This window comes from Phyllostomus discolor, chromosome 6 (genome assembly GCF_004126475.2).
Source record: "Phyllostomus discolor isolate MPI-MPIP mPhyDis1 chromosome 6, mPhyDis1.pri.v3, whole genome shotgun sequence".
NCBI lineage: Eukaryota > Metazoa > Chordata > Mammalia > Chiroptera > Phyllostomidae > Phyllostomus > Phyllostomus discolor.
The window spans coordinates 165,601,525-165,628,825 of NC_040908.2; the positions used below are offsets into that span (position 1 = coordinate 165,601,525).

Below are 27,301 nucleotides of genomic sequence, written 5' to 3' on the forward strand. Positions count from 1 at the left end.
TTTATTTTAGAGAGGGAAGGGAGGGAGATAGAAAGAGAGAGAGAAACATCTATGTGTGGTTGCTAGGGGTCATGGCCTGCAACCCAGGCATGTACCCTGACTGGGAATCGAACCTGTGACACTTTGGTTCACAGCCCGCAATTCAGTCCACTGAGCTACGCCAGCCAGGGCTTTTTAAAAATATTTTTTAAATTTTTCTTTGTTGGACTTTATTGGGTCTTTTCATGTTAAGACAGTGCCCTCTGATATGCTAAGTGAAATAAGCTAGTCAAATACCATTTGATTTCACTTATATGTGGAATCTAATGAACAAAATAATTCAACAAATAAAACAGAAACAAAGACAGATAACAGAATTAATCATTCTTAAGAAAAGGACATTATCTGAGTGGACCTGACCTACGGCATGGGTCCTTTAAAGACAGTTTCTCTGGCTGGGGAAGAAACCCCTAGAAAGAAAAGCAGCTTGGCCAACACTGATTTCAGCCTCGCTGAGCAGAGAACCCAGACAGGCTGTGCTCAGACTTCTGACCTACAGACCTGTGAACGAGTTAAATGAGTGTTGTTTTAAGCCAACACCCATTTAAAATTTGTGATAAGTTATTACACGGCAATGGAGAGCTAATACACCCTTTATTGTCTGTACCCAGGTGGACCACTCCCACCCTCCACCCTTGGTCCCCACCAGGCAGAGGAGTCAGGGGTGTGTAAGGAATTTCCCTCTCCACAACACCTCCCCCCAAATCCCTGCTGTGGTTAATATGCAGGCTCTAACCAGCTCCACACTGCCCCCTGAGGCGGAGACAGCATGCTCTCGTTCCGTCTCGTCCTTGTCTCGCGTCTCATACCCTGAGCTGTCTGTCCCCTAGGAGTCGTTAGCCTCTTTGGCACAGTCTGGAGAATCCCTGCTTTGGTAAAAACCCCATGCTGTCTTCAATTAGCTACTACTTTTGGATGTTCAGACAGTTTCCTTTAAAAAATATTGTAAATATGGCCACGACGAACAGCTTTGTACATAAGACTTTGGGCTTCGGCCGCTTTTCTTAGGGTAAGAAATGCTGAGTCAAGGAGGAATGAACTTTTTTAAGCCTCCTGATTACGTTGCCAAACTGTTTTCTAGATAGACTCTACAAGTCTATTATCCCATTGGTGGAGTGTGATGCCTAAGGTGGTTTGATCTAAGCTGAGCCAAAGAAGATTTCCGCTCAAAGAATTTGGAAATATTTCTTGGGGGAGGCCCTCTTCTCATTTTACCTCTCGACTCTCTCCCCGTTAGTGAGCCACCTTCACTCCCAAGCTTTCAGTCGCCCACTGGGTACTTCTACCTGCAAATCCCAAAGACGCAGAAACCTAACTTCCAAAACTAGGGTATTTGTCACCTTTCCACCCCTTTTCCACCAAAAATGCTACAGATCCAGAAAACAGACCTACCACTGCGGCTGGGACCAAGGTGATAACCATGATGGTAATCATGGCAACGAGATTCCCTGACGAATTCGCCCTTTTAAGATGAAAGAGGGCACACCGAGTGCAGAAATGACAGGAGGACAGAGAAGACACGCCTTCCCCTCCGGGGTAGGGCACAGAATCGGTAATTTGAGGGAATGTATACGACAGCACCTGCGCACCAAGGCAGAGGACTAAGTGACTCGTGTGCGTCACGGACCTTCGCCAAGCAGGCGGGGCCCGGAAAATACGCATTCGAGGCTAGCACGCAGATGTTAAGTGCGAGGGCCGGCAGCCCCGGGGGCCCCGAGCCCGCGGCCAGCGGGAGGAAAACTGCGCAGCCGTCGTAGGGCGCCCCGCCGCTAGGCTCGTGCGCACGCGCCCTTGCACGCACGTGCGCGCGCACAGACCGCGAACTAGGAGAAGGCAGCAGAGGGGAAGGGGTGGGGTCGAACTCGGGCTCGCGCATGCGTGCGCTGCACAAATCCTTTGGCGGGTTTTCCCCGGCTCCTCTGTTCTGTGCGGGTCGTGAGAAGCTCCGCACTGGGTAGCTTTTAGGAAGCAGGCTGTTCTCTCCTGGAGAGCGACTTCTCGAGATTTCTGCTCCATTCCCTCGGGCGTCTGGCGGCTTCCACCACTACAGAGAAACAAAAGTGTTTCTTTCTCCGTGACTGACGGCCGGGGTCTTCTGGCCGCCGGAAGTCTGGGGCTCTTTGGTCACCTTCGGTCTCGGTCCCCTGGGCCGCTAAAAGGACCAGAGGGACCTCGTCCTGCTCAACGATCTCCACGCCGGTGGGTCCGTGGCACTCTCAGGCCCGAGCTGGGCGGACCCGCCCCCATCCTGCGTTGCCATGGCCGTGTCCGCCCAGCAGCTGGAGGAGGAGTTAGAGATCTTTGGCCTGGACTGCGACGCGTCCGTAACTGAGAAATGTGAGTCCCTCCCCTCCCCGGGCCCCAGCCGAGGTCCGCGCGCGGCTCCGCGTCCCCGTCGCCTGGAGCCCAAAGGGAGCGCTTCCGGGTTTCCCTCCCCGAGACCAGACGTCTCGGTGGGTGGGAGAGGAATTAAGCCGCGCTTTGAGATTTGCGATAGGGGGACTTTGAAACTCTCACAGGATACTGCTGGAACCCCCACTCGGAAATAAGAGTATGAAAGACGAATTTAAATCAGCGCAGTTTCAGCAAGGTGGAATTGGGACGTGCCTGGGGGCTTGTCCCAGTTTGGAAATGGCTTAAGCCTCTGCAACAAAGCAAGAAGTTCGGGGCTTTTTAAAAAAATTTTATTTATTTACTTTTAGAGAGGGAAGGGAGGGAGAAAGAGAGAGAGAGAAACATCAATGTGCGGTTGCTGGGGGTCGTGGCCTGCAACCCAGGCATGTACCCTGACTGGGAATCAAACCTGTGACACTTTGGTTCACAGCCCGAGCTCAATCCACGGAGCTACCCAGCCAGGGCTAGGTTTGGGGCTTTTGAAATGCAGTTTTTTTATTCCTGGCTCCTCCCTTTCCAGCACTTTTCATCAGAGCTGTTGGTAGTCTGTGTGCGAGTCTGAGTGCCTCTAAGTTGCTTGAGGTGGGTTGTAGCTTTGGAAGGGACTGTAGGGAGCTTGTCAGCTGCTTACAGATGGAGAGACAGACAGACGGACAAAGAGAGTTGTTAACCTGCGCTGGTCTGCGAACCCAGCCTCCGTTCCCTACGAGCTCCCTCACACCAGTCCATCGTATTGATCAGGCTCTGGGACAGTCTAAGGACTTGTTTGAACCCAAGTCTGGGGAGATGCAGAGTTTCTCTCTCTCTGCATCTTAACCATTCCGGTTTTTTTTTTCCTTGTACTTATTTTTAGGGGGGGAGGGAGAAAGAGAGGGGGAGAAACATCGATGTGTGGTTGCTGCTCATGTGCCCCTCCACTGGGGTGGGGGGGCGGGCCTGGCCTGCAACCCAGGCATGTGCCCTGACTGGGAATCGAACCAGCAAACCTTTGGTTCACAGGCCGGTGCTCAATTCACTGAGCCACACCAGCCAGGGTAACACTTTGAACTTTTTTAACATTAACATGTTAATTACTCATGAGAGACCAGAATACTCCAAGTTCTGATGCGCAATGCATTGTCTTCCTAAAAGGAGACTTAAATGAGAAAGTCAATGATAGACATTTATTAGATGAGCTTGAAGTCAACACGAGAAATGAGCGTGTGAACCAGGTTTGTAAAGGCTTCAGCCCAAGGTGCCTGTGGCTGCCGGCTCCCATAGGACGGCGCTGGCAGTGGCGTTGGAATTGTAGACTGTGGATTCATAACCACCGACCCCAGTGACCTTGAATACCGCCTGACAGTCATGCCGTGTCCTCCTGGGCTGGTCACTCTGAGTCTTCTAGGTGACTCTTTTCCACCTTCTCATTTAACATCTTTCTTCCCTCTCTCAGAGATGAATGTATTTCCTGTTTTGCTGGAAAAAAAATAGGAGCTATTAGAAAACTTCTGTAAGACAGAACATTACACCTTCCTGCCTACCCATGTCTGCGCTGTACGCCTTGCCTGCCTTTCTGTTACAATGAATACATTCTCCATATTCTTAGCAAAAGCCACACCCTCCGCTTGAGTCCTGAATCCCACTCCTCATCTTCTTAAAGTCAGCACTCCAGTAATTCTCTTAGGTATTTTGTATTTTTCTCTCTATAAGATTTTCCCTAATAGCAGAGAGATGCAGTTCTTACTGCTGCCTTTAAAAGAATCTATTAACTTCACTTCCCACGTCAGCTCTTTCCTTCCCAATTACACAAATGTCCTCAAAAGGGTTGCCTGTACTTGCTGTCTTTGTTTTTTCTGCTTAGCAGTCAACTTTGTCATCTCCCCTGCTGCACTGAAGCTGCTTCTCTCAAGGCCATCAGTGACTTTCGTCTGGCCACTCAGGGGTGACTTTGCAGTCCTCACCTTGAGTTACCAGCAACATTTGACAGTTCCTCATGTCTTCTCTAACATGGGTTTTCCCCTCAGCCTCTTGGACACCCTGGCTGCCCTCCCACCGTGCTTGTTGCCACCTCAGGCTCTGCAGATTCACACCCCCCACCCCATCCTTAGCCTCAAGACACTCTCATGGTCTTGGTGGCCTCATCTGGTCTCATGGCTTTACATCTCCGTGTTTCCGATGAGTCCCAGCGTTATGCCTTAGCCCAGACATCTTGTCTTGCCTGGACTGCACGCTGGTCTGGCCAGCTGCCTAGTTGACATCCCCAGTTGTTATGTGACTGGCACGTTGAACTCTGCACTTCGGAAACCGAGTTCCTGGTATCTCTGCCCTCTCCTCCAAGTAGTTCCTCTAGCTGTCTTCCCCGCCTCAGTTAACAGTACTGCACCCAAGAAAATATCCAGAAAATCAATTTAAAAATTTTCTTTAAGCCAAAAAAAAGAAACAACAAACAAAATAGTGACTGTATCCTTCCAGGTGCTCAGGCTAAAGACAGCATCATCTCCTTTCTTTCTTTAGACCTCACGCCCAGTTAGCAGGTCGCCCTGGCTTCGCCTTTAGTGTGTATTCCGTCCAGACTCCCACCCCTTCCGGCCACCGCCACCACCTTGATTCAAGCCACCATCCTCTCTCACCTGGGTTTAACTATGATTCTCTTAATTGGCTCCCCTGATTCTGCCCTGGTCCCCTTCAGTCCATGGAAGTGAGATCACGTTACTGGTCTGTTCCAACCCTCCAGATTTCCCAGCTTGCTCTGAGGACTACCCGGGGTAATCGCAGTGGCCAAGAATGTCTCCCCCCTCGCTGCACCCAGCCACCATGGCCTGGCTGATCTTGCTCGACCTCTGGATTTTTGCCTGAAATCTCTTCCCTTAAGCACTGCGAGACTCATTCCTTCACTCCCTTCAAGTCTGTACTCGAAAGACTTCTTCTCGATGAAGTCTTCTCTGATCCGCGTATTTAACATAGCTAAGCCCTTCTCCAAGTCCCTGACCCTGCTCCTGGCTTCACTTCTCTGCGTAGCACATTCACCCATCTACCTGTATACACCACCTCTTCCACTTGTTTGTTTTCTGTCACCCGCCAGTAGTGAGCTTCGTGAAGACAAGGGTTCTCCTGTTTTGCTCACGGCTATATTCTCATGCCTAGAACAGTGCCTGGCACAAGTAGGTGCTGAATAAATGTGGATTGAATAAATAGAGGACTATTTTCTTTTCTTTTCAAGATTTTATTTATTTATTTTCAGAGAGGGAAGGGAGGGAGAAAGAGAGAGAGAGAAACATCAATGTGGGGTTACTGGGGGTCATGGCCTGCAACCCAGGCATGTGCCCTGACTGGGAATTGAACCTGGGACACTTTGGTTCGCAGCCCGAGCTCAATCCACTGAGCTATGCCAGCCAGGGTATTTTCTTTTTTTTTTTAATTCTATTTCAATTGCTCTTTTTTTTTTTTTTAAGATTTTATTTATTTATTTTTAGAGAGGGAAGGGAGGGAGATAGAGAGAGAGAGAGAGAGAAACATCAATGTGCGGTTGCTGGGGGTTATGGCCTGCAACCCAGGCATGCACCCTGACTGGGAATCGATTCTGGGACACTTTGGTTCCCAGCCCGCGCTCAATCCACTGAGCTACGCCAGCCAGGGCTTCTTTTTTCAAGGTTTAAGCTTCAAGAAATAAACTGCGTGCTCACTTGTCCGATTTGCCCTCCACAGTGGCGGAGCTGTGCATTCTGTATGGACAGAACGAGGAGGGAATGGTGGGCGAGCTCGTGGCCTTCTGCACCAGCACACAGAAAAGCCGCCTCACCCCGGAGGTCCTGAACTCCTTTGAGCGAGAGGTGAGACCGCGATGTAAGGAAACCCCTCGCGTGACTCTCCCTCTCTGCGCTGTAGGGGAGGGAGTACGGCATGGTGAGGAGGGCGTGAGCTTTGGAATCAGAACCGGCTTCCAGTCCCAAGGTGGGCTTGGACAGATGACTTAATGTCTCTGAGCCTTAGCTCCCTCTGCTGTCAGTGGTTCTGACAATCCATACTTTGTAGGGCTATTGTAAGAATTAAATGAAAATGGATATAAATCACCTAAGACTACGCCTAATCGGTGGTGGATCTTCAACAAGTAATTTGTGTTACTATTAGAATCGTTATGTGTTGTAGAGAAACAGTCGCAGAATAAGCCTTTTTTTTTTATTTTAATTGTTGTTGCAGTACAATTTTCTCTCTTTTCCTCCCATCCCAGCCCACCCACCCAGCCCTCCCTTCCTCCCTCCCATTTCCACCCGCCCCTAGTTTTTATCCATGTGTCCTTTATACTTGTTCCTGTAAACCCTTCCCCTTTTCCCCTGAAATTCCCCCGAAATTCCCTCTCCTCTCCCCTCTGAACATTGTCAGTCTGTTCTCTATCTCAGTGTCTTTGGTTATATTAGAATAAGTCTTTATGTTTAGTTGATCATGAACGTTTTCTTAATTCTTACTTGGAGGAATTTTATACCTTTAATTATATTTCGAAAGCCTGTTATTATCTTGTGGCTGTGGAAAACGCCTCCTCTAATACTTGACTTTGGAATAATATATCCATGATCTTTTTTTCCTCAGTTTCTGAGCAAAAGATTGTCCAAAGTCCGTCACGGTGCCGGCAAGGACAGCGGGCATGCGGGGGCCAGAGACATCGTTTCCATACAAGAGCTGTATCCTTTCTGCCAGCGGTCTTGACCTCAAGCCACATGTTCTGTTCTATGATTTGTTTATAGTCACATGTGTAATTTATAAACAAAAATGAAAAGTACTTACTGTTCAGGGTTCTGTTTTATCAGCCCTTGCCTTAGATTTTGAGGGGAAGTCTGTTGTTACCTTCCTTAGCCGATGTTGTTAGAATCGAAGTGGAGGAGGAAGAGGAGACCCTCCTGGACTCGTACACCACCCCCTCGAAGGTGAGTCTCCAGTGTTCGGACACGGCGTTCTGCAGATGGTGTTTTTCCTTTTTTACTAAAAACATCATGACATTTGAAGTTGTGAGAGAGAACATTAACCTTCACACAGGTTCTGTGTATTTCCTACCGTATTTCCACTTACGCGTCTTCCTGCCTGAGCACACGCACACCTGCTTTACATAATTAGAGTCCTCGTGAACATGTGGTTATCCTTTGTTTTTCAGTTCACGTATCATAGAAATTTTATAAATATGATTTTTCTGTAATACTCTTTATTTATTTTTGTTTTAAAAATATTTTATTTATTTACTTTTAGAGAGAGGGGAAGGGAGGGAGAAAGAGGGAGAGGGAAGCATCAGTGTGTGGCTGCCTCCCTTGTACCCCCTATTGGACCTGGCCCGCAACCCAGGCATGTGCCCTGACTAGGAATCGAACCGGCAACTCCTTGGTTTGCAGGCCTGCGCTCAATCCACTGAACTACCCAGCCAGGGCCTCTTAAGATTGTTTTATAACTCATTTATTTTTAGACAGAGGGGAAGGGAGAAAGAGCGGGGGAGAAAACAATGTATGGTTGCCTCTCACATGCCCCGGGGACCTGGCCTGCAACCCAGGCATGTACTCTGACTGGGAATTGAACCAGTGACCCTTTGGTTCACAGGCCGGCACTCAATCCACTGAACCACACTAGCCAGGGGAGATTTTTTTAAAGATTTTATTTACTTACTTTTAGAGAGACAGGAAGGGAGGGAGAAAGAGAAGGAGAGAAACATCAATGTGCAAGAGATTCGGTTGCCTCTCACACATCCCCAGCTTGGGACCTGGCCCGCAATCCAGGCGTGTGCCCTGACTGGGAATCGAACTGGCAACCTCTTGTTTGCAGGCCAGTGCTCAATCCAATGAGCACACCAGCCAGGGTACTCCTCTTTTTAATGGTTGTATAGTTTAGTATCAAGTGGAGGTACTATAATTGAACAATTCAATTCTAATTTGGATTCCAGTGTGAGAGAGAGTAGGGCAGTGAAAAAGCATTGCCCTCAAAGCCTGAGTCCAAAGACCTAAGTGACCTTGGGTGAGTTGTTTTATCTCTCTGAGCTGCAGTTTCCTTACCTATAAAATTAGGATTCATTTTCCATTTACTGAGCAGCTACTGTGCCAGGCGCTGCACAGTGAATGAAACCGGGATGGAGGGGCTGTGCCCTCCAGAAGCTCACGGCCGAGGGATAATAGTCTGTCTCGGAGGTCTTGAAGGTGAAATTAATATGTAAAGTGCCAAGACCAAAGCCAGGTATTAATAATAGTAGTTACTCTTTATGCAAAATAAATTTGTGGAAACCCACAAACATGGAGTAAGCCTTAATTTTTCAAAGTACAGTACATTGTAAGGGAGAAGGTAAACAGTCAGTGTGCCTGTGGAGAGCAAGAAAGCTAAACACGGGCCCCGTTCAGTTGCTAGCACAAAACCAGGTGCATAGAATATTAAAGGAAGTAATGAGAGTCTTCTGAGAGATTGTAAAATCAGCACTGGGTTTTCCCCCTAAAGGTGGTCTTCTCCGAGAGTCCAAATCTTAGTACCGGACACCTCCAGTCTTCCACTTGTTCAGGGAGAGACTTTGGAGCCCTCCTCGAGACTTCTTCTCCTCTCGCACCCCATTATCCAGCTCTCCCGCCAGCCACGTCAGCCCTCCGTCCGGGACCTGGGCCCCTCTCCCAACCTCCACTGCCGGCACCAGGTCCCCAGCATCGTCATCTCCTTCTACACGGGTGTGACAGCCTCCTAACTGGTCCCCTGGCCTCTTTCTGCCTGTCCATCTCTAAACGGTTTTCTACCCAGCAGCCAGAGTGCCCCTTTCCGGTGGAAGTCAGGCCAGGGTTTTCTTGCGCACAGCTCTCCACCCGTTCTCCCTCTTCCCTAGTAACCTAGTAGCCTCAGTCTGTGGGTTTGTGAGGTGCAGTCCCAGCTCCCTCTGTCCTGCTTCTGTGCCCCTCCTCACTCTGGTCTCCTTGCTGCTCTTCAGACACACCAGACAGGTCCGCCTCCTACGTCCCCTGGTCAGAGGGAACACACTTGCCTAAAACGGCAAGCCTCCTCCTTCCTTTATTTTCTCGTTTTATTTTTCTCCATGGAACTGATTACCATGGGGTATTTTACGTATTTGCTCTTTGGTACTTGGGAGGCCCAGTTTCAAATCAGGACTCATGCCCAGGCGATCAGAGCTAAGGCAGCTGGGTCGAAAGGAGCGGACAATGGGAAACAGGTCGGACGCTCAGTGGAGACGCAGCGTGGGTCTGGGCGGAGATAGGTGATGGGCTTAGAATGGTCCCCATCCCGTGGAAGCTGCTCAGTCATTGTTAGGCCATCCACCAAAGGCGTTGTGACAGAAGAGTCGTGGTGCCACGTGGTGGCCTTTCCACACAAATAGAGCCAGGGTGAGGTTCCCTGACCCTTGCCAGGCCGTGGGGCAGGCACACTCCTGTTAGCAGTGAAGGTCCGTGGTCTTGCTTGTCATTGTCAAATATCTGGCTTGTGCAGCTGACAAGAATTCATTTGCCTTCGTGCTCACCGTAAAGCTTCTGGTTATAAGCTGGCTTTCCCGTGTCCCGCCTGATGGGAGAGAATGTGTCAGCCTGAGGCTTTGAAGTTCCCATACCATTGGGATTATATTTCTAGGAAATTAGCACACTGGCCTCCTCGGCTGTAGCTCGGGTCCGGTGTGCAGTGAGAATCTGGCGCCGCCTGCGCTTCCTGTTGCAGGGGGTTAGACTCATGTGCAGGGTTCGCAGTGAGTCTGGTGAGCGCGGCCAGAGTGAGCCCCTGCCTGAGGAGCGTGACCGCAGGTGGCTTGCCGACACAGTGTGGTTCCACAGCAGGGGCCACAGCAGGGGCCGAGGACGAGAGCGATGAGACTGTTTCCCAGAGCGCCACCCTCTGGCTGGTCCTGGGAGGCAGACTCTTTCTCCTGAAATGTCCCCTGCACAGCATTGGCCCCAGGGTCCCAGAGCGCACGGTACATTAAAAGTGGATTTTGGGAAAGCAGTTTGAGAAAATATATCAAAACCATGAAGTCTTTTCCACCTCTGACATAACAGTTCTCCCTAGTAAAAATGTCTCCTGAGGAAATAATCCAAATTATGAGGAAATCTATATAACGTGGAGATACGTGTCTCAGCATAATTTATAATTAACCCAAATTACAAGCAGCTCATACATCCAGCAAGGGAGAAGTCATTATGTAAATTATTTCAATTCAATCAATTTCCGTTTCAATTCATTATGTAAATTATTTCAGTTTGACCCTTTTACATCTACTTAAAAAAGATGAAAATTGTGGTATTGTGGGAAAATGCTTATAATTAATATAGAAAAAAATGAGCCCTGGCTGGTGTGGTCCAGTGGGTTGAGTGCCGGCCTGCAAACCAAAGCGTCGCCGGTTCAGTTCCTATCAAAGCACATGCCTGGGCTGTGGGCCAGGACCCTGGTGGGGGGCACGTGAGAGGCAACCACACACTGATGTTTCTCTCCTCTTTCTCCCTTCCCCTCTAAAAATAAGTAAATAAAATCTTTTTTAAAAATTAGTATACATAGTACTTAAAGATTTGTATTTAAACTAAGATTGTAACTATTACAGAAATATTAAAATACTAGAAAGGAGCAGTAAAAAAGTTGATTGTATAGGGTGGTAGCACAAGAGCCTTTGTAAGTCCAGTTTCCATTCCAGCTCCTCCGTGATGGTTTTGAACCTGTTCTCTGGTGGCTGTCTCACTGTCATCATGGCAGGCAGCCTTGGTGGCAGGACTCAGATCCGCCGCTAGGAGGAGCCCGAGGGCAGAGGACGCCTCCCCAGACTCGCTGGCCTCCAGCTGCAGCCTGGGCAAGGATCTGCCTTAGCTCTCCCGGTCAGTTACGCTCGACTTTGAGGAGCAGTAGGTCTCGGCTGTGGGTTTCATCCTCCACTCTGGGCACGTCTCTGGATTCTTGCTGATAAGCAAAAACCAAAAAGTGACCATCAGTGAGGTGTTTGCTAAATGCTCTCCAAGTATGAGCTCAGCCGAGTTATCTGCCTGAGTCATTCCCTTCTCTAATTTTGAAAATGTGTGGTTGACTTTGCCAAAATAAGTAGTAACGTGGTCCCATCCCTTCTCAGGAAAACGTGTTCACGCAGGTCAGAGCCCACGTGCTGTTAAACCCACACTCGGTCTGAAGCAGAGAGAGGCGGGGAGAGAAAGGGAACGCACGGACCATTTGACGGGACAGACTGACCTCTTGGCAGTCCGTTTTAGGGAATGGTGGCACTTTTTCACAGTTGCCTTCAGTGTGGGGCAGCATTCTGATGAGTGCTGGGTCACGGTCCTGAAGTCGTCTGGTGGGGCTGCTCTCAGCCTGTGGGACCCCAGCCCCAGCCCCACCTCGTGGCCTCCACTGGGGCCCCGCTCCCTTCTTCCCGTGGAACTGGGCGCTCCATTCATAACTTGGGTTTAGAGGGAGTGGGCTTTTGTTTTTTGTTTTGTTTCTAGGGTGCTCAGAAGCGAGCTGTCGCCACCCCAGAAACGCCCCTCACGAAAAGGAGGGCCTCTGCCCGCAGCCCCCATCAGCTTCTCTCGCCGTCGAGTTTCTCTCCAAGGTATGATCAGAATTAGGTCGGCTGCCAGCAGGCCGCCCCGCCCTCCCCGTTCCCGGTTATCTGGTGGGAGCTGACTCCACAGAGGGCCTTACTAGGTGGGGGGACGGATACCTCCGCCATGAGCTGGCTGGAAAGCCCTTCTCTCCGCCCTCCCTCCTTTGTCTTCCTGTGTGGAAAATTACTGTTTCTTACGGTAATTAAGGAAACTCACTTTCCACCCACTTTTCTGGGGCTCGTTTCCTAGATCGGGAACTGATACCTGCTGCTGGAAACAACCTGGCCATTCAGGCGTTCCGGGCCCTCCGGTCATGCCGGTGCGGGCGGGGCAGGCGGCCTTTCGCCTGCTTGTTAGTTTGTGTGTCGTTGGGTTTCGTTTTGTTCGATCTAAAGTAGTTATTTTTTTAAAAGAGAAAAGCACGTATCTTTGTTCATAATGTTACATAACCTGTTTCTTGTCCCGCCTCAGGGCACAGTAGTGTCTGAGAGGTAGGTCTCTTGTTGCTGGGAGTCTGCACCGTCTCAATCGGTGCTTTGTCCCTGCCGCCACTGCTGCACCTGATTTCGCAGGGAGCACCTGTGATTTTTTAAAAAACCCATGGATGACCCCTCTCATATTAGGGAACTCCATAGGTGAGGGCCGTGCGGTGCGGAGACAGGTTTGCAGGTGCTGCCACGTCGGGATGTGGCCGAGGGACAGCCCTGCCCGCCGTCGAGGGACTGCCGGCTGCCACTGCAGCTGTGGGTCACGTCTTCCAGACGAGGCAAAGCTGAAGGTGCCTCGGCCCCGTCGCTGTAGAACGGAGGTGGCAGCCGGCGTTCCAGACGAGCAGTCACTGGGTTCTGCAGGGCAGGTCGCCTCTCGTGTGGTCCACTGCTGCCTTGGGGAACCCTCAGACTTTTTAGAAGCGAACTTTCTGGACTTAACAAGAGTGTCTCTGAAACTCGATGTATAGAGGTGGCCCTCGTGGCCCGGCCGGCACTGCCACGGCAGGCGTTGTCTGGAACAAGCAGTCCTGGGAAACCTGTGGACCTCGGTGCGGCTGCCCCCGCGTGACCGTCTGGACGCCCGAAAGGGCCGGCTGCCGCCAACGTCCCATGGAGCTTTGCAGGGAGGGGCTCGGAGAGGTCGGGGATAGGCTGCCTAGTCATTTTTAAACGCAGGCTGATAGAGCCGGCATCAGAAACTGGTTTTGTAATTTATGAAAGTAACTTCTAAATTATTCAGGTAGAGGCGGCCCTGGAGAGAGAGCTAATTAACTGAGTCATGTTCAGTGTCTCCGGGGAAAGAAGGACTGGCGGCCGCCCTCGCAGTGGGGCCTGCGTCCCGCTGGTCCGGGCAGAGTTTCGGTGCCTTCGACGAAGCCTGTTTTCACTAAACAGACCTCCCGGTGCACTGGGTTCGCAGCCGGGGGACTGGGAGACGTCACTGTCATCTAAGCCGATGGCAACGTCTGAGCGTCCTTAGAGGTGCCATTTACCCGCCGGGGAGCGGAAACACGAGAACTGTCAGCTGAGCCTCGGAGAACGGGAATGTTTGTTCGCCAGCTGACCGGGTTCCTTACATCTCCGCCTCCGAGGAGACTGGGGACAGTTGATTCGTTTCGCTCATCACTGCGTTTGCTGTTTGCGTGCACCTCCAACTAGATCGTGAGGTGCTACGCACGCACACAGCGACTCCCGGCCTGCCTGCAGTTCTGGGCTCTGGAGACGTTCTGGTGAACGCTACGTGCTAAAGGGAAATGGACTTGAAGCTTGCTTTCCAGTCAGTTCAGAGTTGGGTTTTGTTTTGCTTTGCGTAGTTTTAAGCCAGGAGAACGACCTTTTAAAATACATCTTGGTCTCTGAACTTCTCTGCACACGTTTGGTGTTGCTCAACAGTACTCCTCAACCCTTCATTCCTGAAATTCCTTAAAGGCCCGGGTATGTCCAACCCCGTTAAGCTGATTAGACTTGTAAAATTCGAGGCCAGCTCGACCTTCCTCCAGCTCCCGTTTCCAGAAGGTACCCTCATTTTGTCCCTCTCTCCCCGTCCATACGAACACAGTGAGCTGTTCCTCTCTTTTGCTCCCCATTAGTGCTACTCCCTCTCAGAAGTACAACTCGAGGAATAACCGGGGAGAAGTGGTCACCTCCTTCGGCTCAGCGCAGGGAGTGTCTTGGGCCGGGAGAGCGGGGACCGGCGTCGTCAGCCTGAAGGTCCTGGGGAGTCCAGAGGCACTGACCAGCAGCTACAAATTCATGTTTCAGAAGCTCCCAGACGTCCGAGAAGGTGACTGTTTTCCCTTTTAAATTCTGGAGGATGTAAAACCACTGAGAAGGATTCAGAGTAGGTAGCAAAGCTTCCTTTGGGCTGCAGAACAAATTCTAACATTGCCTTTGACTATATCTAAGTTGGTAGGTGTCCTCTGGGTGCCCCTGTGAGTGGGGGGGCATGGTCCTCTCAGTCATTCTCCCACGCGGCTTCCCTTTGCTGAAGAAATGTGCTTAAGGAAAAGCACGTAACCGTTTCCCAGTAACAATCACTCGAATTACGTAAAGGAAGCCAATGAAACTGTTAAAGAAAGCAGAAACATGTGTGGCTTTGTAGGAAGACTGGGAGACCATCCAGGTTCACCTTGGCCTGCCCTAACCCTCACTCATGGCCTGAGCAAAAGGAAGCCTGGGGGCTGGGGGTCCGTGCCGACTCGGGGACTGTGCGGCGTGAGCCCCGGGCCAGGGGGAAGGCCACGTGCGGTGTCAGGAAACTGCCCGGGGGAAGTTCCGGAAAGCGTGGATCGGCCAGATCTCAGTACCCTTCCCGCCTCTGTGAAAGGACCGGCTGTAACGTGTGACAATGTGCTGTGTTTTCTTTCTGTTCTTGGCAAGTGAAACGTCTTACACGCAACACTTTCTCCCCTCTGGGATTTCAGTTTTGACCTGTAAGATAGAAGAACTTGGCAGTGAACTCCAGGAACATTACAAGATTGAGGCTTTCACTCCTGTCCTAGTTCCAGCACAAGTAAGAGTTGTTCTCATAGTCCTTCCTAACACTGTCTTTTCAAGTCCGAGGCGAAAGGCACCCTCTGGCTTCCGTTTTCACCTGCCTACATTCTGGTTAGAACAGCTGTCCCGGTTGCATTTGGTAAAAGGGGTCCTTTTGAAGAAAGACTTGCAAATGCTCTCTGGCTGTGTGACCAGACATAGTCACCGTCTCTGCACGTGGGTCTAGGTCACGGCATGGCAGCGACGGAAGGCTTTAAGCGCTCTAGCACCAGAGCGTGAGGACGGGAGCAAGGGCGGGAGTTCCAGAAACGACGACTCGCGTTCTGTTCCTTGCCTGGTCTCCATTACGAAGAAGCTGCTGCTCATGCTCTCCCCACCGTGATTCAATCGGGCACGTGTACGGGTGCTTTCTCTCCAGAACGCTTAGCACAGGGGAGATGTGTTCCAGAATAGTCTTCAAGTTCCCTCTGTCGTGTTTTCATTCAAGAGAGGAGTGACCAGCTGGGGAAGCTGGTGCAAAGCCGTGTGGTGTGAGGACGCGCTGGGGGAGCTGAAGGGAAGCGGTGGAGGGTGGCGGGCATGCGCGTTCTTGTGGGAAAGGTTAGACTTCTTCAGTTGGCCCCAGGGACTGGAAACAGGGCAGAGGAAGCCACAGGAAGAGAAATTTCAGCCCAATTTAACAAAGAACTTCCGGTTCAGAGGCAGTAAGACGTGTGGCTAAGGATATGGCTCCAGAGCCAAACTTCTGGGCCTCAAACTCAGGCTTCAGCCACTGTTGGCCCTTGACCGAATTATCTAGTGCCTCCGTTGCTCCGTTTTCTCATCTGAAAAATGGGTGCAGTAATAGCACCCACCTCACAGTTGGTGTGGGGACTCAATGAATTGATCCATGTGAACCTTCAGAGCAGTGTCTGGTATTTAGTAAGCTCAACAAACGTGAGCTGTTGTTAACTGTTATAGCTATCCAGGGGTACAGTGGGCTGCTCTGGGGGTGCCAGGACCAGTTCCCCTTCACTAGAGATGCTCCAGGCTAAGGTAGCCGCCTAGGGGGCTCCAGCATTGGGTGGGCAGACTGGATGCCATTTAAGACACAGGCGGCAAACACAAGGTCTGCGGGCTGAAGCTGGCCCTCCGCCTTGTTTTATCCCGCCCGGCACCTTGTTCCTACCTGGTGGCTGCGCCGAGCTCCTTGCCCCTAGTTAGGGAGTAGTCACATTCATACCGTCCTGAAGTTACATTCGGCCCTTCGAAGGCAACCGTGAGGCTGATGTGGCCCCCGGTGACAATGACTTTGACACCCCTGCTTTAAGAGTTCTGGTGCCCCTGTTGTTCATAATGATCTGATCACCTCCGGGTCAAAGTGATACCCTGCCGAGACGTTTACTGTTACTTGGGGTTTGCCTTGCTGCTCAGTGTGTTGACTTCAGATTTTGAGCCTCTGCCCCAAAGGCTATATCGTTCTTTTTCTGCAACCCGCCTGTGGCAGGAGCCCATCACCCTGCTGGGCCAGATTGGCTGTGACAGCAACGGAAAGCTGAACAGCAAGTCGGTGATTCTGGAGGGAGACCGGGAACATTCCTCTGGCGCGCGCATCCCGGTGGACTTATCTGAGCTCACGGAATACTCCCTGTTCCCCGGACAGGTGAGCCGGGGTGCAGGCCTGCCCCTCATTCCACAGTACGCGTGGTGGGCTGTGGCTCTGGGACAGCGTTTCCTCGCTGGCCTGCCGCCCCTTGGTTTTGACCTCTGCCGCCGTGAGATGTGGCGGGAGCACAGTCCCAAGAGCGGACACCGGTGTAGGGCTTCCAGCTTTCCCTGGTATGCTCTGGCCTTGGCTCTGGAATCTGACTGCGCAGGTTCGAATCCCGGCTCCACCCCACCTGGCGTGTGATTATGGCCGTGGTAGTTAACCTCAAAGCCAGGGTGTCTTCATCCGTAAAATGGGAAGAAGAATTCTTACCTCATGGGACTGTTGTCAAAATTAGGTCATCAGTGGAAAACATAATATGACTATTAATACAACCCCCGTAATCTGTTTTCTAAAAAAATACTCCCAAGTTTACCATTACCAAAGGAAAGTGGCTGGACAACTCTTTTGATTGTATCAGAATAATTGATTCCCGACCTCTCGTTTATCTCCTATTTTGCAATCCTGTTTCGCTTCTTGTCTTCCAGGTTGTGATTATGGAAGGAATCAACAGCACTGGTAGGAAATTTATCGCCACTAAACTCTACGAGGTAACCGCAGCGGTGCCCCCCGCCCCAGTCTCCTCCTGCCCCGAGTGCGCAGTTTGTCCACTTAGGGGCCTGTTTATTTGCCCCCCGACCCTCTCCCTCGAGAGCGAGGACCTGCCCCTAGGCCAGGGCTTAGCAGACTGTGTCTGCAAGGGGCCGGACAGTGGCTTTGCAGGCCTCTCGGTCTCTGTCACCAAGGCAGCTTTGCAGTGTCACACAATCACAGCCGCAGGTAACCTGTGAACCACGGGTGTGGCTGCCCCAGTGAATCTTCCTTAGGAAAAGAGCCGGTAGCCGGATTTGGCCCCCAGGCCATAACTGACCCATCCCTGCGTGCCCCTCCTCACGGAGGGCGCTGACACTTCGCTCCCACCTTTCTCTGGGTGTTTCAAGTGCGTTGGGCTGTGACCTCCCGTTTCCTGGGTTTCTCTGTGGCCCTGAGCAAATACAGAAGAATGGCGGGTACCGTCAGCTCTGCGAGCTTTTGGCTCTAAGGAGCAAGACGCCTGCAAACACGCCCTGGTCAGTGCCCACTCCGCTCCTTACGGCGGCAGTGCCTGGGCACGCCCTCAGATTTGCTTCTCTCTCCTCTTTAAGGGTGTGCCACTTCCGTTTTACCAGCCCACCGAAGAGGATGGAGGTGAGTTCTGGCTCAGACAGGGCTGCGCCAGCAGTGAGGGTGGCGGGCAGGGGTCCTGAGGGCCCCAGGGGAGCACGGAAGCTGTGAGCACACCGTGGGGGGGCCCCCAGGGCGCAGAGGAACCAGGGTCTGACGGCCTGCGACCCGCGTGTAGGCGGCTCGTCCTTCACCTCTGATGGTAGTCAGTGTTTGAAGGTCGCTTCGAAAAGGGAGACATGGGAGCTATTTAAAAGAGAATTTCTCTGAACGCAGTGTAGTTTCCTGGGTTAGGTTCTGGGGGAGAAAAGGGTCACTGGTGGAAAAACAGGTGACATCCACGTGAAGTCAGAAATGGTCACCGGCGATATGTCGGCATGAACTCCTTCATTCTGACAGATGCAGGAGAGACGCCAGCCCTGGGGGACACTGGGCGGGAGGCGTGCCCACGGCCACAGCCACTCTGGACTGTCTTTGCGGCTGTTCTACAGCTCCAAAGTTATTCCAGAATAAAAGGCTCATTAAAAAATTAGATGAGCCCTGGCTGGTGTGGCTCAGTGAGTTGAGCACTGGACTGTGAAACAGAAGGTCACCAGTTCAGTTCCCTGTCAGGGCACAGGCCTGGGTTGCAGGCCAGGTCCCGAGTGGGGGGCGTGCGAGAGGCAACCACACATTGATGTTTCTCTCCCTCTCGCCTTCCCTTCCCCCTCTCTAAAAAATAAGTAAATAAAATCATTTTTTAAAAGATTTTATTTATTTATTTTTTAGAGAGGAAAGGGAGGGAGAAAGAGAGACAGAAACATCAATGTGCAATTGCTGGGGGGTCGTGGCCTGCAACCTAGGCATGTACCCTGACTGGGAATCGAACCTGCAACACTTTGGTTCGCAGCCCGCGCTCAATCCACTGAGCTACACCAGCCAGGCAAATCTTTTTTTTTTTTTTTAATTAGATGAATTTCTAAGAAAGCCTAGAGTTATTTGGTAACCAAACTAGATGGGAAAAGTCAAAAAGAAATTTTAACAAACTTTGCTTCAAAATATCCTAAGGCGTCTTTGTCAGGAAAGCAGCCTGCTGAGGAGCTGCAGGGAGGCGGCCGGCACCCTGTGCACGGGAACGGGTCACGGGCCGTTCTAGGAGACGGCCCGAAGGGGGTGAGCTGCAGGAACTGATGGGACTGCGCTCTCTCAGAAGATGTGTTTATAGCAGCGTGAGGAGCGGGCGGTGCCGGATCAGCCTCAAGGCGTGGAAAGAAATGGACTGGGCGGAGATGTCCAGGGCCTGCGTGGTCCTCCTCCCACCATCCCGGCATCTTCTGATCAACACCTTACAATTTTTTCTCTCTTAGAATTTGAGCAAATCACGGTTCTGGTGGCCTGTGGGCCGTATACCACGTCCGACAGCATCACGTATGACCCCCTGCTTGACCTGGTCGCCGTCATCAACCGCGACCGGCCAGACGTCTGCATCCTGGTAGGGGGCCCTCCTGGGGCAGCTTTGCCCGGGGGTTGGGGGGCGCCGCTGGGAAAGCTGGGGTTCGCCTTTAGAAAAAGGTCTGGTGCGGGTCTAAACTCTTAGGAAGTGTGTCAGATACTCCTTCTTTTTAAATATATTTTTTGGTCTTCATCTACGTCTCTGGAGAGGCACGCGTGATGTACAGGCTCCCACCTAGTCTAAAAGCCAACGCTTTTGCACCCTCCTGTCTTGACAAGATTCTTGCCTGTCTCATGACTCCACACCCCGGACTGTTCTCCTTTTAGGCTCAAAGGCCTCCTGTTAGCAGGGTGCTAGGCTTCCCTTGCCACGTACAGAAAGTTGGGGGGAAGCCCCGTGTTGTAGGAGGCTGTGCAACTGGTTTTGGGGCCACAGCGGCCTCCCTGCTCCCAGGGCCCATGGCCTCCTGTCTGATCTTGGCTGGGTGCCCCGCCCCATCTGCTCACTGTCCCAGGCTCTTCCTGCGGCCTTGGCGGGACAGAGGGGACCACGTGGGGGCCTCATGGACACACGTGGTTCTGATTTGGCGCCTTTCTTCCTCCCCTCCGCCTTGTTTGCAGTTTGGCCCTTTCCTGGATGCTAAGCATGAGCAGGTTGAGGTGAGTGCCTGGGGTGAGGGGAGGGTGCTGGGTGCTTCCATTCAGTGAGCCCTCACTGTTGTCATCTCTCAGGGCCACCCTGCACCTCGTCCCCGTAGAAGGACACCGTAGCAGGGCAGTTGTGACAAAGGTGCAGAACTCGGGGGCTCCCTTTCCCCAGACCGCAAGGCTGTTCGGAAGCTGAGGGAGGGAAATACGGATATCCACGTCCTGGTGTTCCTTGGTGACGCCCGGCGCCAAGGCCCGAGACCGCCGCACGGATGCAGGTGTCTGGGGCCGCGGGGCTGCCCGGGGAAGTGCCTGCCTCACCCGCAGCCTCCCTCGGCCCCGTGACCCACGCCTCGCCATCCCCGGGTGCGCTGACACAGGTGGCCTGTCCCCGGACATCTCCCGCCTTGTCCCCAGGGTACTTTCCCTTCACAGAAGGGATTCCGGAGGGCTCCCCCCTTTCAGTGCTCCGGCTTATGTCCAAAAGGGTTGATTGTTCCCCAACCTCCTTTCCTGTCCCCAGCTGGACTCAGGTCCTTGAGGACAGACGTCTGTCCTTCCCAGTCCCCTCCCCGCAGCTCTCGGCCCCACGGCTGGTGCACAGGGCTGTCCAGGGCGGAACGAGTGAATGAGTGGCCACCGTAGGTCCACCCTCCGCCCTCCTTCTCTTGCAGAACTGCCTGCTGACGAGCCCGTTTGAAGACGTCTTCAAGCAGTGTCTGCGAACGATTGTTGAAGGGACTCGAAGGTCAGAATTCAAAACTGCCGCCTTTTAGGCTGCCCAGGTCTCTCCTGAGCTTTCACTGAAAACGAGACTGTTCAAAAGGAGGGGTGGTTCCTGTCTTTCATGCTTTTGAACGAGAGACCAGACAGCACTCTTGAACTTCAAGTGCACAGACGCTGGGTCAAGAGGCATCTTCATAAAACACTGAGACAAACGTACTTGAGTTCTGCTCTTCCCGTGCCCGCTCTGTCCTGCTTTCCCTTTCTCACTCCTGGTCGGACACACCCACGTTCCACGGGGCCCTCCCCAGGGTGAGGCCGAGAGGCGTGGGGTGACTCACACGGCCGGTCCCGAGACACCCTAGATCTCGTTGTGCACGCGATTGTTTCCGGTGAGCCCAGGTCCTTCCCCTGAGTCGCTGCTTCGCCACGTTTTGCCGGGCGTCGTCAGTGGCCTGAGAAAGCCGTGGTAGAAACCCAGGGAGGGTGGGGACCTTGAGTCCCTGCCATAGACCAAGGGGAAGGATCTGTGAAAGGTCACGGGGTGACCAGAGAGATGTGCGGTTCTGATCGAGGAAAAAAGGGGCCCGTTCCAGGAAGAGTCCCTTCCTGTCCCTCTAGGCCAGTGCCGGGCTTTGAAAGGCATCTGTGTGGGTGACGGCTCTCCTCTGGGGACTTGGCTTGCCTGCAGCTGAACTCATAAAACACAAGCATTCCCGAGGCTGAGCTTTTACACACCAGTCTGTGACAAAGGCAGTTTTTTAAAATAAGGTGTATAATCTTCCACCCCTCGGCCGTGAGAACCGATCCCAGAGTCGATTGGTCGGGATACTGCCTTCCTGTACCGGCAGCACGGCCAGTAGGGTAGGCCTCGCGGAGGACCGGGGAGACAGCCCCTCGGTCGCCCAGAGCCTGCAGTGACAGGCTGCGGCTGGAGCTGCCCCTCCCGCTCCCCCGGTGAGGATGACGCAGTGCCTTCCCCCTGCCTCCAGGTCTGCTGTGATGCCGAGAGCTCCTCAGACCTGGGGACCTCAGGACATGAACCCCCCAAAACGGGTGTCCCCGTGCTGTCGGCCATTAGGGCTCCATGGGGACGGGCTGGGACGGTGGGGCTGGGCCGCAGCACTGGCTGGGTGCTTCCAGTGTGAGGCCGGGTTCTCCGGGTCCCTCACCCCGAGTGGGGTGGACGGCAGTGGCGCAAACAAAGAACAGACGGGGCTTTGTTTCCCTGGGGCGGCACCCAGCACCACCAGGCGCTTTCATCTGTGGCCAGTGTGTGCCCGGCGCTGGGGGGGCCGCCCCGCCCCTCCCCGAACAGTATATAAGAGGTGCTCGTTTGGGGAACCTCTTCCCATCCCCGAGAGGTTAGAAGTGCAGAGCGCTGAGCTGATTTCTCAGTAAAACCCAGAACCCACGAGGAAGCGCCTCCCTCACAGGCGCCGGGCCTGTGTGGGGCCCTCCCACCGTGATGCATGAGGTTGTGCAATGCTCAGCATAGTTGGAATTTTCTCTCGGACCCTCCCCCTACGGCCAGTCTCTAACCCTGAGCGAGAGAGCTGTTTCCTCCTTAACTGTTGCTCTTCCGGCACCCACACCGAAACGGAGCAATTCCATCTTTTAAAGTGGCCAACTGGCACTGGACTGGCAACTTAGTCAGTCGGTTGGTTAGTTAGCTAGTGAGCTAGTTAGTTAGAGCGTCACCACCCGGATGCACCAAAGCCTCGGTGCCATCCCCAGTCAGGGCTCATACAAGGAGTAACCAATGAATGCACAAATAAGTGGAAAAACAAATCGATATTTCCCTCTTTCTGTAAAATCAATAAATAAAAATGTAAAAAAAAATAAAATAAAGGAGCTAGCTGTACCTCCGTGTCCATTAGAGACTGAGCCCTGGGAACCGGGGGTACAGCCTGTCCCGTTTGGGTTGCCCCAGCCCGTCCGCCGGCCTCCAGCGCCCAGACGGGGAGGCGTGGGTCTCTACAGTCAACTCTTCAATGTCGGGGGGACCGTAACAAACACACAGTGTTCCTTCGGTCTCAAGATCCTGATTTTCTGCTGCAGAAATCTCAGTTCATGTGATCTGCCATGACCAGTAAATGACAAGTGTGACAACGGTCACCAACACCTCTGTCCCATACGAGAAGCAGCTATGGACATTAGCTGCATTTGGCAAGGCCACACATTGTAAGCCAGAGAGAGAGCCAGCAGTGGAAGTTAATGGTGGGTTTTAAATAAGCCCCCAGAGTCCCACTTCATGCCTGTTTGCTTTATAACAGGCCCCTCTGCCGAGCACAGCTGAGGGAACCAAGGAAACGGACTTTTCTCCTTTTTTCTTTTGTGTGGCTGGGGAGGACAGACAGCGGGCCCCCAGAGCTAAAGGTTTCTACATCACGTATATGTTGTAACCCTGGAGACTCCCCTCCTGCCTCCATCAAAGGAACCATCTGTCAGCCTGCTTTCACTGTTGCTGTTAAATGTGCCTTTCATGCTCACCAGCCTGTCTGCAGTCAGAAATAAGAACGGAGGCATCGCTTCCCTGTGTGAGGGGAGCGGGGCTGGCTCCTCACCACGCTGGGGGCGTCTCTGTCCTCCCTGTCACATTTGTGACCCAGTGTCTGGTCAGTAGGAGGTTGCCGCTTGATATTCTAAACGTGAAAGCAGCCTCCAGGTCTGATTAGCACGCCGGGTCCCTCCTGCCTGCCCCCACCCCCGCTGGAGACTCCAGTGCTTTTAAGCTGTATCTGTGCAGGGAGGCAGGACTTTGGTTTCAGTTTTGGCTCTCGGGCTCTAATTCCTTCTAGATTTTTCTAGATCCCAATTTCTTTTCTTCCTTCCCTTAAGAAAAGTTTTTTATTATTATTTATTATTTTGTTGTTCCACTTACTGATGCCTTCATTGGTTGCTTCTTGTATGTGCCCTGACTAGGGACCGAACCCACAGCCTTGGCGTATCGGGACAACACCCTGACCATCTGAGCCGCCCAACCAGGGCACTTGTCTAACCAAACAGTCGTCCCATCTTTTGCTCTCGCAGAGCCGCGAGGAAGCGCATCCTGGCGACCTGCCCCAGGCCGAGGTGCATGCGTGTAAATGAGCACAAACCGCCTTCCCTCACAGTGTCCGCAGGAGGCGGCCCCTCTCCCCGGGAGCGCTCCTCTCCAAGGTTCTCCCCTGGGAGCAGCGTCTCGTCCCAGAGGCGCTGGTGTTTCACTGTCACCCGTCCAGCTGCTCTCACTCACCTGCGCTTACTGTTCTCCCTCTCGGTCACTTGTTTTAACGAGGTAGCTCTGGCTCGCACCTCGTCTTCGTCCCGTCGCTGAGAGACGTGCACCACGACCCTGTGTACCCGCAGCCGCCCTTCAGCTACCCTGACCTGCCTCACGAGGACAAAAAGGTACTGGCGTCTCCTCCTCGACCTGCACAATCGAATGTGCCCCAGGTGACCCAGCTCCGTCCCTGAAGTGGAGGGTGCAGATGCCTTCCTGGGCACGTGCAGGGCCTGAAGCTTTTTTTTTTTAAATCCTCATCCAAGGACACGTTTTCATTGCTTTTAAAGTGAGAGGTAGCGAGAGAGAAACATCGATTCGTTGCCTCCCATGCGTGCCGGGACCGGGGATTGCATGTGCCCGGCTGAACCGGAGGGCCTGAATCTTAAGCTACTGTTTTTAACAGGCAGATGGGCTTGTGATTTACTGTGCATGGGCTTGGTCTCCCTTCCAGGGGGCTGGCCAGCCCTTGGAGGTTCTCAACCCCTTCTCGTTTCAGCGAGTGCTGTTCGTGTCCGATCCCTGCAGCCTCTGCGTCAACGGCGTGGTCTTCGGCCTGACGTCCACGGATCTGCTGTTCCACATGGGGGCCGAGGAGATCAGCAGGTGAGGCGCGTCTTCTGGCCCTGCAGCAGGACCGCTGACCTGCCACACCCTTCGGCTGTGTGAGGGGGGTGGCTGGAGCCTTTGTTTCTGTTACGGCTCGCCTCTCCGGCATTGGACACCCCAGAGGACCACGCCCATCTGCATTTAGCTTAATTTCTGGTCACGGAAGTTCATCTGCTTTTCCTCCCCTCCCACACCCGTGACCTGAACAGTGGGTCAGTGGGTGTCTTCAGTGGAGGACGGCCTGTGAACTCTGAAGGCTGTTCTCCCCACCAGAGCAGCGTGTAACTCTGCAGAGAAGCACACGTAACCGAATCTGTGCAGCCTAGTGGTGGAGTCACGTGACCAGGGGTGTGTGCTGATGGGTGGAGGTTCAAGGTGCAAGGGTCACCTCGGATACGCACTTGCCTCACTGTGGTGCAGCCTGCGCGCTCTCACACGCTCTGCTGTTGGCCGCCTTCATTTCGCTCCCAGGGGATTCCTGCTTTTTCCCTCCTTAACCCAGTGCCCTGCTCCCCTCCCCATGGGGAAACAGGCCGAGTTAATACTCGTGGGTGGGTCTGTAAACCTCCCCAGACGGACCCTCTTGTCACGTGGCCTTGGCCAGGTAGCCTCCCTGTAGTGTATGCAATCCCTGAGGCCTCCCTGGAGAGAAATGGAAACTGAAAATCACGGTTCTGCGCTCCTTTTCTGCCCTCCGCAGCTCTGCTGGAGCGTCGGACAGGTTCAGCCGAATCCTCAGGCACATCCTGACGCAGAGGAGGTGAGCCCGCCCTCGGGGACGGCTGACCGCGAAGGCCGTGCCCGGGGCCATGGAGCCCCGACAGACTGGACCTCGAGCGCTTTCCCCAGGCCACTCCGGGCACTCCCCCCCGGGTCGAGGAGCCTGTGTCCTGTCCCCCGAACGCAGAGAGGGAAGGAAACGACAGTCTCCTGTGGCAGCATGGGGACCCGAGACAGAGGGGGTCCACCTGGGAGGGAGGGTCCGGAGCCGGCTGCTGCTGACTGCTCCTTCCCGTCTCTGCAGCTACTACCCGCTGTACCCTCCCCAGGAAGACATGGCCATCGACTACGAGAATTTCTATACCTACGCACAGCTGCCCGTCACCCCGGATGTCCTGGTAGTCCCGTCCGAGCTGAGATACTTTGTGAAGGCAAGTTTGAACTCTGCTTTTCCCCAGACAGGCCACAGCCGGTCTTCGGTGTTCCCCTCTAGACCCCCCGCACCCAGTCCTCGGGGGCTGCTGACGGGCACGGTGGCCTCACGTTGTGGGGGAGGCGGTGGGACGAGAAGACGACCTATCAGTAAAACATCTGAGTGAGCGATGTCCCCTTGCCCCTGTGTCCCCCAGAGCTCGGTGCTGGGCCGGCCCAGCCTGGCAGGCCCAGGAACCAGGAGGATGGCCCTCACACAGGGGTTCTCAGGAGGGGCCCTGCCGGGGTGACCTGGGCACCTGCCCGCCCCTGCCCTTGAACTCTGATCTGACTTCCTAGCGGCCAGCCCGGGGAACCTGGAGGGCGCCTTAGGGCTCTCGTTTCTGCCACGGAGGCGCTGCCCGCCCGGGGTTGGGTCCCGCCCTGGGCCTCCACCCAGCTCGTCTTCCTCTTGCCAAACCGGAGCCAGTTCAGCCTCAGGAGGTGAACTTCTTCTTGTGGGAAAACAATAACCAGTCAGGAGCGTCTCCGAGTTTGGGAGCTAATTGTCACCCTGCCCGGTCACCTCCTTCCCTCTGTCTCAGAGATGCCAGAGGAACTCCGAGTTTCCCAGTAACAAGTGAACACGTTTGACTTAAGATGTGTTTGGTTCTGTAACACCCTCTGTGGCGTCCTACCGTTGGACGGCTCCAACTTGGCCACATCGGTCTCGCCAGCTTTGGCCTTTCGAAACCCAGTCTCCTCCCTCCCTTTCCCAGGACATCCTCGGCTGCGTCTGTGTGAACCCCGGGCGCCTGACCAAAGGGCAGGTGGGGGGCACCTACGGCCGGCTCCACCTCAGGAGGCAGGCCGCCGACGGCGAGAGGAGGCGGAGTCCCTGTGTCACCGCCCAGGTGGTCAGGATCTGAGGCCTCCTGCACTTTGCCGCTCCCACCTCGTGCACCCTCCCAGCCGCCAAGAACTCGGGCGCAGCCTGCCGACGAGATCCCAAGCTTGGCAGGTGGAGGAGAGGAGGCAGCCAGCCGGGAAGGAGCGGCGCGGCTCGGGCGCAGCGGGGGAGGCCGGTGCAGCCGGCCCCGGCTCTGGGCGAGCGTCCCTGGGAGAACGTTTGTTTCCGACACACGGAGCCCAGAGTGAACTGGCTGTGGATGCAGCACGCCCAGAAGAAGTGAGAAGGCTTTGTGATTTTCTACATGAATCAGGCACAGAAACGACTTTTGGAGAAGTAAAAGTAAATTCAGAGTGTAACTCCTGAGTCTAATCCTTCTTCCGCCCTTTCTTTTTCCTGGAAGTGAACAGAGAATGTTGCCTCCCTGACCTATGTCCAGGGAAGGCGGAGTACCTGTCACACTGGGTCTCTGGCCAGCCCCAGCCCCGATCCTCCTAAGCTGCTCCCAAGGCCCCTGTGGCCTCTCTGCCGATGAGGAGGTGCGCTGGGCCCAGGCCATGGAGCTGGGCTGCAGAGCGAGCAGCTGGCTGCATGCCCGGCCCTCCCGGCGCAGCCCTCACATGCATGCTGCGGTCCCGGCCTGACCCCTCCATCTGGAGGGGGCGGCCTCGCGGAGCCGTGCCAGAGCTGGATCCCAGGCGCTGCTGTGCACGGCCCAGAGTGCTTGGATGCGGCCGGGCCTTCCAGGATCCCCCGTGCGTCCTCCTGCCTGTGTGTCCCGGCATCTGAGGAAATGCCATC

General features: G+C 53.7%; 1 protein-coding gene across 1 annotated transcript; it reads left to right on the forward strand.

The window, feature by feature from the left end:
* The first annotated feature begins 1,857 nt into the window (after nt 1-1,857).
* Nucleotides 1,858-26,859, forward strand: POLA2 (DNA polymerase alpha 2, accessory subunit). The gene is made up of 18 exons (XM_028516459.2): nt 1,858-2,376; nt 6,118-6,242; nt 6,997-7,088; nt 7,274-7,331; nt 11,844-11,950; nt 14,026-14,219; nt 14,860-14,948; nt 16,419-16,574; nt 17,108-17,170; nt 17,765-17,807; nt 19,130-19,254; nt 19,836-19,874; nt 20,537-20,610; nt 23,870-23,978; nt 24,350-24,456; nt 25,160-25,219; nt 25,484-25,610; nt 26,370-26,859. Exons 1-18 carry the CDS (start codon nt 2,298-2,300, stop codon nt 26,517-26,519), a joined length of 1,797 nt encoding a protein of 598 aa, XP_028372260.1. The 5' UTR covers nt 1,858-2,297; the 3' UTR covers nt 26,520-26,859.
* The last annotated feature ends 442 nt before the right edge of the window (nt 26,860-27,301 follow it).

Coding starts and splice junctions, on each gene's coding strand:
- POLA2 (XM_028516459.2), top strand. CDS start 2,298: ATGGCCGTGTCCGCCCAGCAGCTGGAGGAGGAGTTAGAGATCTTTGGC. Junction 14,949..16,418: donor CTGTCCTAGTTCCAGCACAA/GTAAGAGTTGTT, acceptor CGCCTGTGGCAG/GAGCCCATCACCCTGCTGGG. Junction 19,875..20,536: donor CTAAGCATGAGCAGGTTGAG/GTGAGTGCCTGG, acceptor CTTCTCTTGCAG/AACTGCCTGCTGACGAGCCC.